Raw genomic sequence first — 19,393 nt, forward strand, 5'->3', positions numbered from 1 at the left:
TGCATTATTTCTTGCTCTCCACCTCACCCCACCTTGGGCACTTCTGCTGGAAAGACAGGGCACAAATATATAAAATGTCACTTTTAAATATTGCTATTTTTACAGTATGCTGTAGAAGTTTTATTGTTATTGGTTTTGTTTTTTATTGATTTATAACCTGACCTGGCAGTATGGTTTATATTGGAAGGCGAGTGTAACAACTAATGGTAAATCATAGATTCTAAATCATAGTTGCATGTCTGCTGTTATATAATATCAGATACCAACGTTTTGCGTATATCATATAAGCCTTACGATGTGCTGCACACTGTGAGGCACCAAGTTGGTTTTGGAGCACAACACAAATAGCTGCATTGTACAACCAACTCTCTTGGTTCATCCTCTCAACTTCCGGTGCTTATCACTATTCTTGTGAAGAGGGAGGCATACAGCAGAAAGGCCACATAACGTAATTTGTTCTTCTCTCCTTTCTTTTCCAGGTAGCTATAGATTTTACTGCCTCGAATGGTGATCCCCGGAACAGCTGTTCACTCCACTACATCCACCCCTATCAGCCAAATGAATACTTGAAGGCTCTGGTAGCTGTTGGGGAGATCTGCCAAGACTACGACAGGTGAAAGACAATCACATTTGCTTCAGAGTCATTGCTAGATGGCAGTCAAATCATATGATAACACCGGTGGTTATATGCTGATAGCTTTAGCACGATACTGTGTCTGCTGCAGGGAAAACCTCCAAGAGTTCTAGCATAACTGGGTTGCATACAAAGCTTTTAGTAATACTCAAATAAGCCTAAATAGAGCCTTTTGAGGACTTGATAGCAAATTCCTGGACCTGCTCAAGAAACTGGTTTCATACATCCAGATTCTAATCCACCCCACTATCAGCCATTGCATTGATATGTCTAGTGTATTCATATCTCCAACCAGCCACCACTCCTCCCATTGTCACACTGACCATTTAAACATAAAGCATTAAACATAACCAGCCATCACATGCATTTATGTTTAGTGGCTATGCACAATATTGTCACTTCTGGGTTTAAACTGGGAACCTTGTGGTCTTAATTGGGGAAACTGTGTGTGCTCAAAATTGCTCTTTCAGTCCTGGCCCAAGTATGTCTTTGTTGCAATTCATGGGTTGGATCCAGGATCTGTCTTCCACAAGAAGAAGGGGTCTAGTCACAGAAGGTTCCTCTGCCCAGTTTTGGGGGATCCCCCATGCCCCCACACACCACAACTCACTCCATTCAGCAGGGTCCCTGGACTCTCTGGGTAGCATTTTCAGGGGGATGGAAGGGCTGCCATGGGAAGGAGGGGGCAGAGAACTCCACTTCCTTTAGCACAGTTGATCCACTGTCAATTTATTTAAGCTTTTTTTTTTTTTTCAATTTATATACTGTTTACCATATCTAAATATATCTTAAATCTGGATCCAACCCCATTTCTCTGTTAAACCGCTTAGGGATTTTATTATATTAAGCAGTATATAAGTATGATAAAGAAATAAAGAAATGCCCACATTATCTAGTTCAGCCTTCCCCAACCTGGTGCCCTCCAGATACGTTGGATTGCAACAATTGGCCATGCTGACTGGGAATTATGGGAGTTGGCCATGCTGGCAGGGAATTATGGGAGTTGCAGACCAACATATCTAGACAACACCAGGTTGGGGAAGGCTGGTCTAGTCAGTCTTTGACCAATGGTAAAGTGATCATCTAATGATCTTCTAAGTATTCTGTTCTGCTTATATCAAGTGTTTTTGTCAAATGTATTCTTTCCACAGCCTGACTAGCAATACCTATAGCCAAATCTCATTGATTTGGGCCTTATATTAATTGGGTTCTTCTGCATTCCTTGATTAGTCTCACAGCTTGTATGTGGGCATCTCTTTATTGTGAAGAAGTGTTATTTCCGACGTGCTGCTGAAATATGCAGTTAGGTGTCCATCATATGTGAACTATGAACATACTTATCAGACAGGAATGTCAGTTATGAAATTGACAGTGAGTGCCTTGTCAGCCTGATGCTAATTATGCTTCTGGATCATTCTTGAGGAGTTTACTGTTGTCTTCCATGTATTACACTACAGGGGGCAGTAATTAGGCTGCTTCAAAGGACGGCTGTTTGCATGGTAATGAAAGCTCCTTTCAAAGGCAAGTGAAGGAGTTGAGCGGAACGCTGCTAGAGTAGTGCAAATGGAACTTCTGCAAACTGGAATTAAATCCTTAGAGAACCAGTGATTATGTGTGTGCCAGCAAAGGGCTGGATAAAACTTGATTACTGCTCAGCACCTTCATCCCTCCTATGTCCACAAAATCATATGGCACCATTTCTCATTATGTTTGTAGGAATTGCTTTTTCAGTCCATAGAAAAGTTCTCTGGTCTACTACGCAAGAAACAAAGAACAATGCTTCCAAGGGGGAGGGGAGCACAATGCATCCTGGGAACATTCACAATAATTTAATGAAGTTTCCTGTACCCTCATGACTATGCATTTTCCCAGGAATCACTGTTTCCCGTCATTTGCAACTTGTCATGTTGTCTTAGATTTCAAGCTACAACGAACAACCTTGCCTGCCGCTGCTGCCTCACCCCTTACTCGAAATAGTTTACTAATTTATGGATAAGAAAAAAAACAATGGCTGTGACTCTTCAGTAGTAGTAGTATAATTCATTAGTAGTCGTAACATTTATTTGTTTTGGAATGTCTATGAAATAGCTGGAATAAAAGACTTGTAGAGCAATCCTATGTAGGTCTCCTCAGAAGTAACTTCCACTGAGCTCAATAGGACTTTCTCCAAGATAAGTGCCTAGAATTGCAGATTTAATCAGTGTCCTCAGTTTAGCAAATTCGTGCAAGGATGTTAAATAAAACATGAATGAAAATGGTACATTTAATATGTGGCCCTAAGTATGATAATTATTATATATAAATTTTAGCGATTTGGCAATAGCATCATTTGTATGACCTAATAGCAAACTTTATCATAAAAAGTTATATATGTTTTGATTGGTCTTTTTAGTTCCCTTCCTTTTCCTCTGGTGTCTGGAGAAAAATAAGGCTGCAGTGCTGTATACTCCCAATTAACTAGGTCCCACTGAACTCAGTGGGGCCTTCACCTGAGTAGACAACATATAGGCTTGCACTGCATATTATAATTTATTATACAGAGAGGGAAATTATTCATTCTGTTTTAATTCAGTGCTTATTTAATTTGTTTTTTTGTTTTGTTTTTATTTCAAAATTGGGGCCCATTTGCACGTACTGGTGGCAAATTGTAGCCGCTGCCATTTTGCATACGCAACCTCCGATCAGGCTGATTGGAGCTTGCTTTGTGTTGTCCAAACACGAACACTATGATGCAGTTCACATGACACAGCTGGTTCATTGTGTCCCGCAGCCATTTTGATTGTGCAGCCTCCGGTTGGCCCATTTGGGGGTTGTGCCATGTCATCCAAACCTGGTCCTCCTGTGTTATTCGAGAGTTAAACAGCCCTTGCTTAACCTACAATTTATATTAGGAGTTAAGTGAGGGATGTTTAACTCTTGAATAACCCATGATGACTGGGTTTGGATAACACAGTACAACCCCCAAACAGGCCAGTCAAGGGCTGTGCAATCAAAATGGCAGCCGCACACACCTAGAATGTGCCACAGCAAACCATGGTTAAATAACCCACAATGAGCTGGCTGTGTCATACAAACCAGCCCTATAGGTTAATCATGGGTTAAACAACCCACAGTTAACCTAACAACTAATTTGTAGATTAACTGTGGGTTGTTTAAACCATGATTGCATATGCAAAATTGTTACATATGCAAAATGGAAGCAGCATGTGCCCAGCACATACCACAGCAAATCATGGGTTAATTCATTAACCCACATTTGTCACCATTACTTGCAAAATGGATCTTTATATGCTGCCTTTCAGGGCTAGCCCCCCTTGCCCCCAGTCTGCTTACAACGTATTAGAAACACAGAATTCATTATAAGATAACTGCAGTCTAGTAAATCCACAATCAAAATGGATTATACCAGCAACAATTACAACAGTATCAACAGTATAAAACAGTATACATATAGGCACATATTTTATCTTGTTTTAGTATTTTATTATGTTTATAATTTTAGAGTTATTATTTTAGTGGTGTTTATATGTTGTATGTTATATGGGTTGTTAGCGGCCCTGGACTCCTTGTGAGGAAGAATGAGGATATAAATCAAATAAATTATAATATAAAATCAAGCAGCAAAATAAAATGAGACATTTAAAAATAGCAGCAGTTAAATACGGAGCACTGAAATGGTATGAGAAGAGAGATTCTTTTTCCTTCTCAAATTGCACAATGTTAGGGATAAATGGCGTGGAATATCACAAACCTTCCAAAGGCATGAGAGCTGGCATGCAATAGGTTAAGCCATGTATTGCACAATCTTAGAAATAAAAAAGAGCAGCTAAATACTAGCAGGGTATTATAGGAAATCATCTTCATTTGTGAATTTGAATGACCTCCTGAGACTGCTAGACCTACATGGCTGTTTTATAGCAGTATTGAAATGCACTGATAACTCTTGGGGCAAAATCACACATTCAGTATGCCACCAGCGTAGTGTTATTTCCTGCTTTTTACTCCACATTATCCAAAATGCCGCAACAAATGCCACTGTGTGTCCTACAGGGTATAAATGTGCAAGAGGGATATAGTGTTACCATGATGGGATCGTAATGACATGACTCAAGGTGTAGATCTGGCGTTGCATCCTGGCCCTCTGATACATTGTGCTGATCTCAGCTCGTAGCTCTGGACGTTAAGAGTGCAGCAGCAGCAGGCGGACACAATACTGGCCTCACATTGGTACTGGAACTTACTCTCAGACTGTCTCGATTTTAACCAGGCCCACCCTGTTACAGGGAAAATTCCAGCCTCGAACCATCCCAGTTGTAAAGAAGTAGCTACATCCCATGTTATTTATTTTATTTTGCACTACACATGCTAACGCAGGCGAAAACGAAAGCCGTAGGAGCAAGCATCACAAAAGATGTGCAGGTTTTGAATTGACCGCTGTATTCTTGATATTCTTTACCTTATGGCGATACCAGCAAATATAATTGTTGATCATATCGCTGTAATCTTCTACTGAGCCAAGCGAAGAAACAAGCATCAAATGTTCAGTTTTAAATGCAGATGCTCTTTTTTGTGTCGTGGGACAGGGTGAACTGTGTGCTGGGTGATGAAGGGGTGGAGCAGGGGTGGGCAACCTGTGGCCCACAGGCAGCATGCGGCCCCCAGCTGTTCTCTGTGCAGCCTGGGGGGACCCTGCCCATTTTCCCCTGCAGCTCAGCTGGGCTGCAGGGAAAAGGCCACTGTTCTGGCATTACTAATGGCAGCATCCAGACAGCGACCCCAACCGGGGTTGCAGAGGGAGGCTTTAACCCCCCTAAACTCCCTCAGCAACCTTGAATAAGCTGGGATCACTGCTTCCCCACTGATAATGGTGGCACCAAAGCAGTGACTCTATTCAGGGCCACTTGGGGCAGGTGAGGCTAAAGCCTCCTTCTGCACACAGCAACCCCAAAGCAGCTAGGATTCATGCTGCTGTGCCAATAATGGTAGCACTGAAGCAGCAATTCAGGGCACTGGGGGCAAGAGGAGGCCTTTACCTGGAAGAGAGGAGATGAGGGCTGAGGTTTATACACTGATTCAACATAACTTGCCATTTCTTATACCCTCAGGCTCCTAATGTACTTAATATCTAGTGAGGAAGCTCAAAGTTCTGGCCTCCTCTTTCTGATTGTGCCAGTTGACTTGGGTGTTCTTTAGCGAAGTCATTCAAGGGAAAGGGTTGTGGCTCAGTGATAAAGCATGCACCATGCATTACAGTGTAGACAATACTGAGCTAGATGCACCAATGGTCTGACTAAGTAGTCTCATTTGCACCCAACAATAAGCCAGAATTCCAGGGAATCCTGGCTTATCATTCACAAGCTGTGCATTGGCCGTCTGTTCGTTCCTGCTTGGCTTCTCCTGCCAGTGGGAGCAACTGAATTAACTAACTAGGAACTAGGGATGTATGAAAGTCACTTACCTTTTCACGGATTGTGTTCATGGGGGGGGGAGAAGCTCCATCCCTCCCGCCAGAATCCTCGACAGGGAGGGAGGCGATCCGGTCCTCCCCCCCGGAATCCTTGACGGCTGACTCTGCTCCGCGGCGGCTCTGCAGAGCAGCCAGCCAGGGCCATCCGCAGCCGGATTTCTGGCTGTGGACTGGCTGGTGTGGACGCAAATGGCGGCTGCTGTAGCAGCCGCCATTTGCGTCCAGCCAGGGAGCCGTGATAGGCTACGTAAGTCTTTACGTAGCCTATCACGGCTGGGTTAAAAAAAACAAAAACCAGCGTACGCAAATGGCGGCGGCTACAGCGGCCACCATATGCGTTCCTTATTTTTCGCCGTTTTAGTCTACGTAAATATTTACGTAGATTATTACGGCGAAAAAAAATGGGAACGCAAATAGTGTAGTGGGCTATTTACGTAGGCTAAAATGGCGAATAAAAAAGGAGCGCAAATAGCGCCCACTACGCTATTTGCGTTCCCCTTTTTTTCGCCGTAATAGTCTACGTAAATATTTACATAGACTAAAACGGCAAAAAATAAGGAACGCAAATGGCGGCCGCCGTAGCGGCCGCCATTTGCGTACGCCGCTGTTGTTGTTGTTTTTTGATTGGCTTGCCGTGATAGGCTACAGAAAGACTTACGTAACCTATCCTGGCAAAGACCAGAATGCAAATGGCAGCCGCAGCAGCCAGTCGAAACACCAGCCGCTGCCGCCGCTGCAGCTGCCACCGTCCGGAACATCTGCCCCAGGTAAGTCTTGTCCCGGGGGGAATCCACGGGGAGGCGGGGGGGCAGGCCGTTCCACCACGGATTTCAGGGGGCCGAATGCCAGTGAATTCGGCCTCACTGAAATCCGTGGTGGAATTCTCCGCCATCCCTACGAGGAACTGAAAGCTTAGTACATCATCCAGACTGGGGCTCCTGGCTTGTCACTCCCAAACACACCAGGAATCATAACCAAGAACAATTCCTGGTTTACAATTCTGGCCTGTAAAAGGTGCAACAAGACAGAAGCTCCAGTTCAGATGACATGCTACACTTTCACTGCCTGGTTAGTTTAGCTTAGGGGTGCACAAATGTTTAGGCCCTGAAGGCCGCATGTGATGCTGATACAGGGGTCAGTGGCCACACGCGCATCCCAACAATCCCGATATAGAACACTCTTTCGTCACTGGTAGCAGCAGCGGGAAAAGAGCAAACACTATGAGGATCTCCACTCCCTCCCCCAGTGATCCTGATAGAGATTGCTCCTTTCCTCAAAGATGCTCATGCAGATCGCTCTTTCTTTCCTGGAAAGAGCAATCTATATCATAGGTAGCAATGATACAGTCGGGGGAAACTGATGAATGAGGGGACTTTGGCAGTGGTGGAGGGGGTCAGAGCATCTGTGGGCTGCAGTTAAGGTCTTGAGGGTCACCTGTGGTCCCTGGGCCTGAGGTTGTACACCAGGGCTGGCCCAAGACATTTTGCTACCTGAGGTGAAGAATGATATAGTCGCCCCTCCCATTCCATGCACAAGATCTGACCAGACTGGCTGATGATTTGTCTTCAATATTGGTCATGGGACAGCACCTCCACTGCACCAGAAGATAGCGGGCTAATTGGGGGGGGGGGCGCACAGAGCAGGCCACATGGCACACAGGTTTCTTTTCCAATATCTTGCTGCCACCTCCCAGCATCTGCCACCGGAAGTGACCCCTTCACTTTGCCTAACGGTAGGGCCGGCCCTGTTGTACACCTCTGGTTTAGCTGCTTCCACTGGCGGAAGGAGCTAAGTGGGTGCGATCCGCCTGTGTATACCAGCACACAGTGCTAAGCCAGGGTTCTCCAGATTTCTGGCTTACCGTTGTATGTGGATGTGGCTGCTAGGGCAGCTTCCTATCTTTGTCCCTCCCTCATTCTTAGATTTGATGCTTATCTTTAAATACATGTTTACTGCATCCTTATGATCAGCCTATCTGAGAATCGATTTAGTGGAATTGGGGAGAGTTGGTTGGTTTGCAGTTGTTGCTTCTTCTTTTTTTTTGCTTTTGCCAGAGCAGCTTCTTTTAATGTTAATCGGGGAGATTTATGGGTATAGTATTTAGATCCAGTTTTGTCAGTTAATTCATTAGTAGATGCCTTTCAGGAGTTAGCTTCAGAGCATGTGTATTCCCCATGTTCATTAATTATTCCTCTTGTAGGTAGCACACTGGCACTTTCTGTCTCCACGCACTTAAAGCTCAATTATGAGCACACATTTCTTCATCGTCAGCAGATTACGTTTCCCCAAGGCACCTCAAGAGCAATTTGTAAAAAAGAAGAAGAAGAAGTAAAACTGAGAGAGCAGTAATTAAAGCGGGTGCATATATTTTAATCTCTATTTTTTAAACATTTATCATGTAATCTTGTACCAACATTCTCTCTCTCTCTCTCTCTCTCTCTCTCTCTCTCTCACCACACAGCAATTATCTCATCTTACTCAAATCTTTCAGGGCCCAGAGGGGGGTGGGTGGGTTGAGTTTGGCTTGGTGGTAGCAAGTTGCACTTGACTGATATAAAATTCAAGAGTCTTATCTCCATGAATGAGACACCAGTGGGGGCCTCATGTACCAGTATAATGTCTCCATCTGGAGTTTTCATTATGGAATAGTGAATACAACTCAGTGGCAAAGAAAGTTCCACTTGTGAGAAAACCATCTTCCTGACTTCTCTCTGGAAGTACTTCTCTCTTTCAATTTCTCACAAGCTTCTCCTGGCAACAGTATTGTATTGACCAGTAGCTGTATCACTTGTTGGTATTCGTCCATAACAGCTTCCATAGTAATGGAAGCAATTGGATAGCCAAGGATGCATCTGCCTGCTGTGCTTCGGGAATGCATCATCCACAGCAACAGAACTGATAGTATGTTCACAGTTGCCAAGTTCAGTACAAATTAAAGGAAATTAGGAGATAACAGGATAAAAAAGGCCAGCAACTTTTGCTAGAGTTTAACAAAATAGCAAGGCCCTTGATCTTCTTTAAAATGCAGTTTATTATTATAGCATGTATACATCAGGTGTTGTGTTCTGAAGGCTTCAAACTGTACCAGAGAGTTTCTGCATATGTTATATTGCTTATTTCATATGTATATTTCTAGGCTTGGTGCAGAATGAGATTTTGTTACCTGCATGTGTTATTCTCCAAGTGAGTACACCAAGGGTATACACACAGTTCTGCACACATAGCTACATGTGTAATTGTGGATAGGACTGTACCCCTGAGTTATTCTAGCTGATTCTTCAAGTGCTTAAAAAAAAGAAGGTGGAGGGCCAAATCCAGTTCTGATTCCTCTTTGGTAGAACAGAGTTTTCAATCCTTTTGATCCTTTTTTTTTTGTTCTGGAGTTCTTAGTCTCTTGAATGTTTTGCATACCAATTCCTGATTATTAAACAGGATTTCCCTCCTCCTATCAGCATTTATTGAAAGAGAAGGCAATTAGCATGAAATTAAAGTTGCACCACCTACTTTGTTTTTGACACCCCTTGTTTTATTTTTCAAAAGCCTCATTACAGTGTAAAAGATGCTAGCCCTGATTTCCAAGACTGGCTGTCAATATGCTATAGCACAGCAGTACAAAGCAGAGCATTTGTCACGGTTCCTGCAGAAAATACATTGCCCAGGAACCATTGCCTCTTGAGTGGGGAAAAGTAGCATTTACATGCTACAGGCATATGTAGCTTCATGCCAGTGGTCTAAAAGAAGTGAAAGCTATTGCGTCATCTTGTCATCATCACCTGCAAATCCAGTATTTATCTTGCAGGAAGTACTGTGGCTGCATTTCAGTGCACACTTACTTGAAAGTAAATCAAACAGAATGGGATTTATTTGACAGTAAACATGCATAGGCTGCACATCAATCAGTCCTGAACAGAATATCGCAGTTAGAAGGAATCTAACAGGCCAACACTTGTCCTGTCCTGAGACACATTGGATGGACTGGATACCTAAAGCATTCAGAAGATATGCTTATTCCATTAATTACTTGCCATGGCATTAACAACCATTCCATTTTGTTGGTAAGTTATATAATCACTATGGTGATATTATGGTTGAGCTAGCAATTAGGTTATGTCCAAATTATTTCGTTGTCTTGTCTTAAGGGAGTTGGCTGACTTTCAGTGGAGTGAAAGCAAGGAAAGAGATCTATAGCTTAGCTATGTTCTTTCATATGACTAATAACAAGAAAGGATTCAAGTATTGCAAACAGAAATATTGAGTAAGTTAATGGTCAAGTCCAGACAACACTTAAGAATAGACATCTTGACTTAATGCACTTGTGTTGTCTTTATTACCGCTTCATACATTGCATTTGAGATTCAAGAAATTGATTCAATCATAGATGATTCAAGGGAAGGGACATAACTCAGTGATATGCCTTGCCCACAGAAGGTCCCAGGTTCAATCCCCAGCCATAAGAACCTAAGAAGAGCCCTGCTGGATCAGACCCAGGGCCCATCTAGTCCAGCATTCTGTTCACACAGTGGCCAACCAGCTGCCCACGGGAAACCCACAAGCAGGACATGAGTGCAACAGCACCCTCCCACCCATGTTCCCTAGCAACAGAGGCATACTGCCTCGGATACTGGAGGTAGCGTATAGCCATCAGAACTAGTTCATAGTCTTCTCTTCCAGGAAGCCTCTCCAGGGCTGGAAAAGACCCATCTGGAACCCGGGAGACACTGCCATTCAGGAGAGACGATACTGAGCTAGATTGACCAGTGGTCTGATTCAGTTTAAAGCAGTTTCATATGCATCTATTCATATGATGAGTATCCAGATCTTGAACACATTACTTAGATGCCACTTACAGCGCCATTTGTTACAGGAAGACCTCCAAGTCAGAACTGTAAAATTTTACACGACTCATGTCTTAGCAACATGTGAACATCGGTATACCGAATGACAGGGAGTAATCAGAATAGGAAGCATATAAAAATGTAAATAACAATGAGAAAAGAGGTGAGAATTAATTATATCTGTGCTTTGGGGCCTTCGATAAACATGGGAAGACTAAACATGGGCATAAAGGGACAGGTTTCTTTGATCATTTGCATAGCGATGATCAAATGGCATGCTTGAGCTTACAAAACTCTGGTTATGTTTCTGTGAAACAATGACATGGGCTTAGTATAACAAAGCATTGTTGTGGAGGGGGGGACATAAAAGTGAACCCTGTTCTTTGTTTTGATTTCAGCGATAAAATGTTCCCAGTCTATGGTTTTGGAGCCAGGATACCTCCGGACTATAAAGTAGGTGTACAGGTGAATCTTCCTCATTCCCTTGGTGTATATAGCACAATGTATAGGTTGTTGAAGAGAGAATGTATGAGTGGGAGTAGAACTTGGAAGGGCAGCTGGTGGGAAAGAAGAACTCAGCAGGAGGGGTGAATGAGTAGCAGAAGCAATTTTAGTTACCTGAGATGCTTGCAACTCTGAGGCAATCTGCTCAGACCATATCTCTGTATGCATAATTATGAGTTCCAAACCAATCTTGTGCCAATGATGATAATCTGAAGCCCTTTGGCGCTTCACATAATATTACCGTATTACAGAGTTCCCATGCCACTCAATTTCTCCTCCTGTTGTGACATATTTTATTTTTAGAAAACAGCACTTTTGATATTTAGGCTGGGTGTCAATGCTTCAAAAGGATGGAATTAATGTTATTACTGAAATGAATATTTTTGTGTAAATGCATTTGAACTAAAGCAGCTATTCTTTTTGATTCAAGAGAATGGGGTACAGGAACTGGCCAGAAAGTGGCCAAGGTAGAAGGGGTTGTATAAAGTAAGAAGGAAGGAAGTTGCAGATACATGTGTGTGTGATTGATTGGACAATATAAGTTATGTGACCACTAGACTAGAAAAGCTCCCTACTGGTGGTCTGTGCTTAGAACAGTGTACTTACGAGGCCCATACTTTATTTATAGGGCCGAATGACTGACTCTTTGATTTATGGTAGCCAATAAGATTGTTTTGTCTTTACACTTACACTTCACACTTAATGAAAAAACACAACACAGGATGAGCACAGCCATTTGCAGCAATCTTCTAAAAAGAATAACAATGATATCCAATGCCAACATATGCCCATTAAGATATTCTTGTTTCCAATTACAAGGAGAAAACGTTGTGCTTTCCTATCATAATTTGAAATGAATGAGTGATGAAACAGATAAGATTCCAGACAGTCAAACATGCATCGTTTTGAAAAAGCTGACAAAATGGTCATTTGAATGGTAAATTTGATCCATTTTTCTCTTGGTAAAACATGTAGCTAGAAAGGTATATACTTGCTTATTATTGTTAAGTACTTAATAATAAGGCTAAACATTTTGACCAGAAACATTTTCACCAGGAGTGCAGAACCTCTTTCAGTCTGAGGGCCAAATTCCATTTTGGAAAAGCTCTCAGGGACCACATCCCAGTCGTAGGCATGGCCAAAGGCAAAAGGGGCGGAGCCAAAATACTAAACATACTAGCATATTGTAACTTAAAGCTCTTACGAAACCTTAGGAGAGGCATTTCAACCTTTTAAAATGGGGAAAAAACTTCACAAATCCAGGAAAGCACCAATGGGTGTTTGGGGAAAAGGGGTGTGGCCTTCTGGGGAAACCTGAAGGGCCAGATTGGGACCCTCAGAGTGCAACAGTGCCAATGGACACCAGAAAAAACAGCTATGAGGCTGGAAACCAAAGTCAAAAAAGGAACAGCTGCACCAGGGAATCCTCCAAAAGAATCTCCAAGTGTTTTTCCCTTGATAAAGACCAAGTGTCGAACCACATTGGGAATTAAATTGGTGCAGCTGTACCTCAGAGTGCCAGATTTGATCCCCTGACCTGAGGTTCTGCACAAACCTTAAACCTAGTTACATACCCTGAAGTCAAGGTTACACATATACCGGAAATATCTTGCCTCAGACAGGCAATGCAGTGAACACAGTGATATTGTCCACCATTAATTTTGCTATCTCCTATCAGTAGAAGATAAACTCCAGTGATTCAGCAGTGTGCAAATATTCTTCACTGATACATGATACAAATTCCACAAGTGTGAAGCAAAGAAATAAACATGTACTTTAAAATACATGTCTTAGTACTTGTTTGGATGAAGATAGCATGTCTGAACTCTCCATCTGCTACTGGAAAACCAATGAGTCCCGTTTCTGAACTAAAATTTTATCTAATTTTTGGGGGGGCGGGGGCTGGTCCACAGGTCTCTCACGATTTTGCCATCAACTTTAATGAAGACAACCCGGAATGCGCAGGTAACGGACCTGTCACATCAAACAGGCTGACTCATCCAATATGACACACATTTGGGTGTACACCATGTAATTCGCTGTGGCTGTTAATTAAGCTTCCTTGGGAATACTGATGTGAGCTATGAGACTGAATGAGGCACAGGCACAGTTGTTCGATTCCTTCCTAGAGAAGGAAAGAGAAGATAACCTATCATCATTATTAAGGCTAAAATCCTATACCCAGTTACCTGGGAGTAAGCTCTATTGAACTCAGTGGGACTTACTTCTGAGTAGACATGTATAGGATTGCGCTATAAATCTTTGTTTCAGTCTACTAGTTAGTTAAGGGGAAATAACTTATTGCTAAAACTCAGTTAACAGACCAACAGAGAACTATTAGCTGTGGAATATTGTATGCAGGAGATCCCAGATTCAATGCCTGCATCTTCAGGTCAGGCTGGGAAAGACCCCTGCCCAAAACCCTGGAGAAGTCACTGTCTGTCGGTGTAGTCCACATTGAGCTAGATGGACCAATGGCCTACCTTGCTGTAAGGCTTATGTAGTACTTCTTTTACTTGACTTGGCTGTAAGCCAGCTTCACCCTGGAAAAGTTGGATATAAACCTTTTATATGAGCAGAGAAATTCAGCTGTGGACAAATCATTCCGTGGGAGCAGGGTTGGCCCAAGACATTTGGCTGTCTGCAGCAAAGGACAAGATGGTGCCCAACCACCCCCATTTCATGTACAGAAGCTGACTGGACTGGCAACTGATTCTTACTTCAGCACTGGCAATAGGGTAGTGTCCTCCACAGCACTAGAGACTAGCAAACTAGTTTAGGGACTGTGGAGCAAGTTCTGTGGCACACAGAGCTCTTTCCTCCGATAGAGGAATGGCTGTGGAGGCTCAGCCCCCGCCCTTCCCCCTCAAGCATCTGCCACCTCAAGCGGTTGCCTCACTCTGCCTAATGGTAGAGCTGGTCCTGTATAAGATCCAAGGAATTCTGTTTTTTAGATTTGCCCAGATATCTTGATTAAGATCAGTCTTTGGAAAAGGGCATAGCCTGTTCCTAACTGCTTTGCTTCACTACAAGCAAAAGTAAACGTTTGACTATGGGCAGGAAGAGAGAAAGAAATACTACCAAGTTATCATAATCTCATAATTAAAGTCTATAGGCCTCCAAGTGTGAACATTTTCCAGTGCCCAAATGATTACTGAAAGCCTCGGCTGAATATAAACCTAATGCATTTGCAAAGTGTGTTAATATCATACGGGATGGTTAATAGCTGCAAAATGCACAGTTAAATGCTGCTGGCAAGGAGAGAAGCTAGCTCATGAATTATATATTACATAACATCTAAAAGAGGTCAGGTCAGCAGGGAACAGCTGCTTTGAACAAACCCTTCAGAGTTGCAGCTGTGCAGAATAAATTGGCAGGATTGTGGATCATTTGTGTGTGTGTAAAATTGCAGGAACCATTTCTTTAAAACTTACTTAGTAAGAGAACAATGATCTCTTACTTCTGAATTGTCCTGTGTCACCCCCCCCCCCCCGCAATAATTTGCTTAATGGCTGACTTCAATTCTATTTTAGATTGCATCAATAGAAGTATAGCTTCAAAATCACGGGAAGTGATAGTTCCACTCTACTCTGCCCTGGTCAGACCTCGCCTTGAATATTGTGTCCAGTTCTGGATACCACACTTTAAGAAGGATTCACATAAACTGAAACGAGTTCAGAGAAGGGCAACAAAGATGATCAGGGGATTAGAAACTAAGTCCTATGAGGAAAAATGGAAGGATCTGGGTATGTTTGGTCTTGAGAAGAGAAGAAGGGAGGGAGGGAGGGGGAATGACAGCACTTTTCAAGTACCTAAAGGGCTGTCACACAGAAGTGGGGTGCAACCTGCTCTCTACCATCCAAGACTGTAGGACATGAAATAACAGCCTTAAGTGTTCCTTTAAGGGTTGGATGTGCCTGATCTCGTCTGATCTCAGAAGCTAAGCAGGGTCAGCCCTGGTTAGTACTTGAATGGGAGACCACCAGGGAATCAGGCTTCCTGCAGTGAACAGGGGGTTGGACTCGATGGTCTTGTAGGCCCCTTCCAACCCTATGATTCTAAGTTGCAAGAAGGCAGATTTCGCTTGATCATCAGGAAAAACCTCCTAATGGTCAGAGCAGTCAGACAATGGAACCACCTCCTAGGGAGGTGGTGGGCTCACTGTCGCTGGAGGTATTCAAGCAGATATTAGACAGCCATCTGTCAAAGATGCTTTAAAATGGATTTCTTCATTGAGCAGGGGGTTGGACTCAATGGCCTAAGTGGCCCCTTCCACTTCTGTGATTCTGTTATTCTATTTTCTTATTATTTTTATTATATAAGGAATTCAAGGAGTAGTTGAAGCATATCAGAATTGCCTCCCGAAGCTTCAGCTTTATGGGCCTACAAACATTGCTCCCATCATTCAGAAGGTGGCTAAATCAGCATCAGAAGAAATCAACACTAAGGAGGCATCGGTGAGGATCACAGCAGACTGCAAGCTAGACTAGGCCTCCTTTACATTTTCACATTGGCGGCATCCCCAAGAACACCTAACACAGCTTTGTTACCCATTAATATAATTTAGCCATGCCTATGTACTTACCCTCCAAGTGTAGTTACCTTTCCCCCACTCTTTAAATCTATGTTTGGAGTGTGCATTCTCACTGTGTGGTTTTCAGCGGAGAGCCACAAAATGTGTGTGTGTGTGTGTGTGTGTGTGTGTGTGTGTGTGGCAGCCCTTTCCACAATTCAGTGGGTGTAAAATAGTGTGATTTTGTGTATGTAAGTCAGAAACAGCACCTCTTTATTCTATCAATACTATATTGTTTTTAAGTCTCATTCATACAACTGCAATTGCTGGCCCCAATCCAGAGGTAGCTGTAATGAGGCCATTCTGTAGACACTTATCTGAGAGTAATCAGTCTCATTTAAATCAGTCCCTTTACTTTCAATGGGACTTAGTCATGAGTATTTTTTAGCTAGAATGGGGCCATGGGCTGTAACTGTCACCTTTACAGAGCAACTAGATTGGCTATCCAAGTCATATACTGGGAAACTGAGTCCCAAGAACTACCACAGTGCCTTAGGCGAATCCCCCATTGCCATTCAAATTGTCTGCTGCTACTTACTTGCCTCGGGGTGGGGGGGCGGGGGGGGTCAGACATCCCCTAAAGCATATTCAGGAGAGTAAGGTGGGAGAAAAGACTATATGGCTGGTTACACGACTCTTCCGAAGAAAGCCAATCATACTGCAGTATCCACGTCTAGTAAGCAATAAGTGTATGTTTAATTTTCCTGTTCCCACCCTCATTAATAGCACAATAAAAATCATCACAGTGGGGAAATGCCAGGGAATCGCTGATGCCTTTATTTTAGCCAAATGGTTGCTGGAGATGGATTTTGATTTTCCTTTTCAAACCCTCTAGCAATACTTCATCTTGCTGATTCTGACGGACGGTGTCATCACAGACATGGCTGACACACGTGAAGCCATTGTTCATGCCTCCCATCTACCCATGTCAGTCATCATCGTTGGAGTTGGAAACGCTGATTTTAGTGACATGCAGATGCTAGACGGTGACGATGGGATCCTGAGATCTCCCAAGGGAGAGCCAGTTCTCCGTGACATTGTTCAGTTTGTGCCATTCAGAAACTTCAAACATGTAAGATTAATTTTTGCTTTTGTGTTTTCTTTTGGAAGGTGTTATTTCTTAGTCCAGGGATTGTATAATTGATTAGGCTCAAACTTTGTTTTCATGGGTAAGGGAGCAGGGTCTTTTAAACTACCAGACTGCAGCAGCCAGTGGGTTGGATCCAGACTTAGTTATACTTAGAGTAGACCCACTGAAAACTACAGGGTCCCATGGAAGAGCTGCCATGAGAAAGAGGATCCAGGGAAGTCTACTTCTGCCAGCACAGTTGATCCAGTGTAAATCTAGATCCCACTGATTTCATTGGGTCTACTTTTAAGTATGACTAAGACCACATGTAACAACAATCCATTGGTTTAAAAACCAGTGGGTTGTTGGGGGGACACAGCTGCACTTCCCTGTAGCACATTCACCTCTTTCACTTTAGCGTTAAGCCCACAATCAGCTCCTTCGTAGCTTGTGCATCGTGACATGCAAACTCCGGCCACTGGGTTGTTTAGGGGCTAAACAACCCAGCAGTTAACCCAAGGACAAACCATGGGTTGTTATGCCCAAACAGACCGTCTGGATCCAACCCAGTTAGAGTGAGATGAATTCTGGCCCTCTTTTTGTTCCACCTTGGAAAGACAAAGGTAGTCTCTGAGCCCGTCGCTGTCTTGTCTAGGTGCTGCCAGACAGAACTAGGGATGTACGAAAGTCACTTACCTTGAACGAAATTTGATTTGCGGTGGGGGGGAGGTGCTCCGTCCCTACTCCCGAAATTCTGGCTGGGGGGGACGCACTCCATCCCTCCCCCCTGAAATTCTGGCCGGGGGGGAGGCGCTCCGCCCCTCAACCCCTGAATCCTGGCTGGCCGGGCCGCAAATGGCGGCGGCCATAGCCGCCGCCATTTCCATCCCTGCAGTCAGCCGTGATAGGCTACATAAATGTTTACGTAGCCTATCATGGCTGAGTAAAAAACAAACAAACAAACCACACGTATGCAAATGGCGGCGCCCATGGGCGCCGCCATTTGCATTCCTTATTTTGGCACGTCTAGTCTACGTAAACATTTACGTAGACTACGGCGAAAATAAGGGGAACGCAAATAGCATAGATGCTACGCTATTTGCATTCCTCTTATTTTCGCCGTAGTCTATGTAAATGTTTACGTAGACTAGACGTGCCAAAATAAGGAATGAAAATGGCGGCGCCCATGGGCGCCGCCATTTGCGTACTCGCGGCTTTTTTTTTTTTTTTTTACTCAGCCGTGAGAGGCTACGTCAACATTTACGTAGCCTATCACGGTATTTTTTAAAAATCTAGCCGTGATAGGCTACGTAAATCTTTATGTAGCCTATCACTTTTTTTTTTGTTGTTTTTTTACTGGAAATGGCGGCGGCGGCGGCCGGTCAGAAGACCGGCCGCCGCCAAACCGCCACCGGAGTCGCCACCGCCAGGAGGATTCACCCAAGGTAAGTCCCGTCCCGGGGTGGCGGGCAGACCGTTTCGCCACCAATTTCAGGGGACCGAATTCACTGGCATTCGGCCTCCCCGAGATTCGTGGCGAAATTCTCTGACATCCCTAGACAGAACGCTGTCCAGAGAAAACATTTATTTATTTATTTATTTATTTATTTATTGTTTTTATTTATTTCATTTCTATACCACCCAATAGCTGAAGCTCTCTGGGCCGTTCACAAAAATTAAAATCAAACAGCACACAATAAACAATATAAAATATATCAAACATTAAAACCACAGTATGACAATACAACCAGAATAAAACCTAGCAGCAGTACAGTAATTTAAAATACAGATTTAAAACAGCAAAGGTAAAAGTCTAGAAAGGTAAAAGTCTAGAAAGCCTGGGAAAATAAAAAAGTCTTCACCTGGTGCCAGAAAGAATACAATGTAGGTGCCAGGCAAACTTTACTAGGGAGCTCATTCCACAGCCGGGATGCCACAGCAGAAAAAGCTCTCCTCCTAGTAGCCACCCTCCTAGGGGTGTATGAAACCCCCTTACCTTTGGTCCACGGGAGTCCGTGGGGGGGAGGCGATCTGTTCCTCCCCCCTGAAATCCTCGCCGGCCCTGGCTGGCTCCGCTCCGCAGTGAGTCCACAGAGCTGCCGGCCGGCTCCGGACACTGGGATGAAAATGGCGTCCACATAGCGGATGCCATTTGCATTCCTGTTCTTTGCAGTAATAGGCTACATAAATCGTTACGTAGCCTATTACTGCAAAGAACAGGGACGCAAATGGCGTAGCGGGTGCGATTTACGTCCCTGCTCTTTGCCATGATAGGCTACGTAAATATTAACGTAGCCAATCATGGGCAGGG

The 19,393-nt window shown here is 43.6% G+C and overlaps 1 protein-coding gene across 12 annotated transcripts in view; it reads left to right on the forward strand.

The window, feature by feature from the left end:
- CPNE4 (copine 4) overlaps positions 1 to 19,393 on the forward strand; it is a 272,750-nt gene that overhangs the window by 245,353 nt on the left and 8,004 nt on the right. For 7 of the 12 annotated variants that reach the window (XM_084858171.1, XM_084858170.1, XM_084858178.1 and 4 more), the window contains 5 exons: positions 480 to 613; positions 11,335 to 11,401; positions 13,354 to 13,405; positions 15,764 to 15,897; positions 16,849 to 17,085. In XM_084858171.1, coding sequence (XP_084714297.1) covers positions 480 to 613; positions 11,335 to 11,401; positions 13,354 to 13,405; positions 15,764 to 15,897; positions 16,849 to 17,085 — 624 coding nt within the window. The remainder of the gene's footprint in view (positions 1 to 479; positions 614 to 11,334; positions 11,402 to 13,353; positions 13,406 to 15,763; positions 15,898 to 16,848; positions 17,086 to 19,393) is intronic. The other 5 variants (XM_084858175.1, XM_084858176.1, XM_084858173.1 and 2 more) reach the window with 1 other exon arrangement.

Source organism: Heloderma suspectum, chromosome 5 (assembly GCF_057233095.1).
Source record: "Heloderma suspectum isolate Gila_16-S chromosome 5, 16-S_ref, whole genome shotgun sequence".
In the NCBI taxonomy this organism is placed as follows: domain Eukaryota; kingdom Metazoa; phylum Chordata; class Lepidosauria; order Squamata; family Helodermatidae; genus Heloderma; species Heloderma suspectum.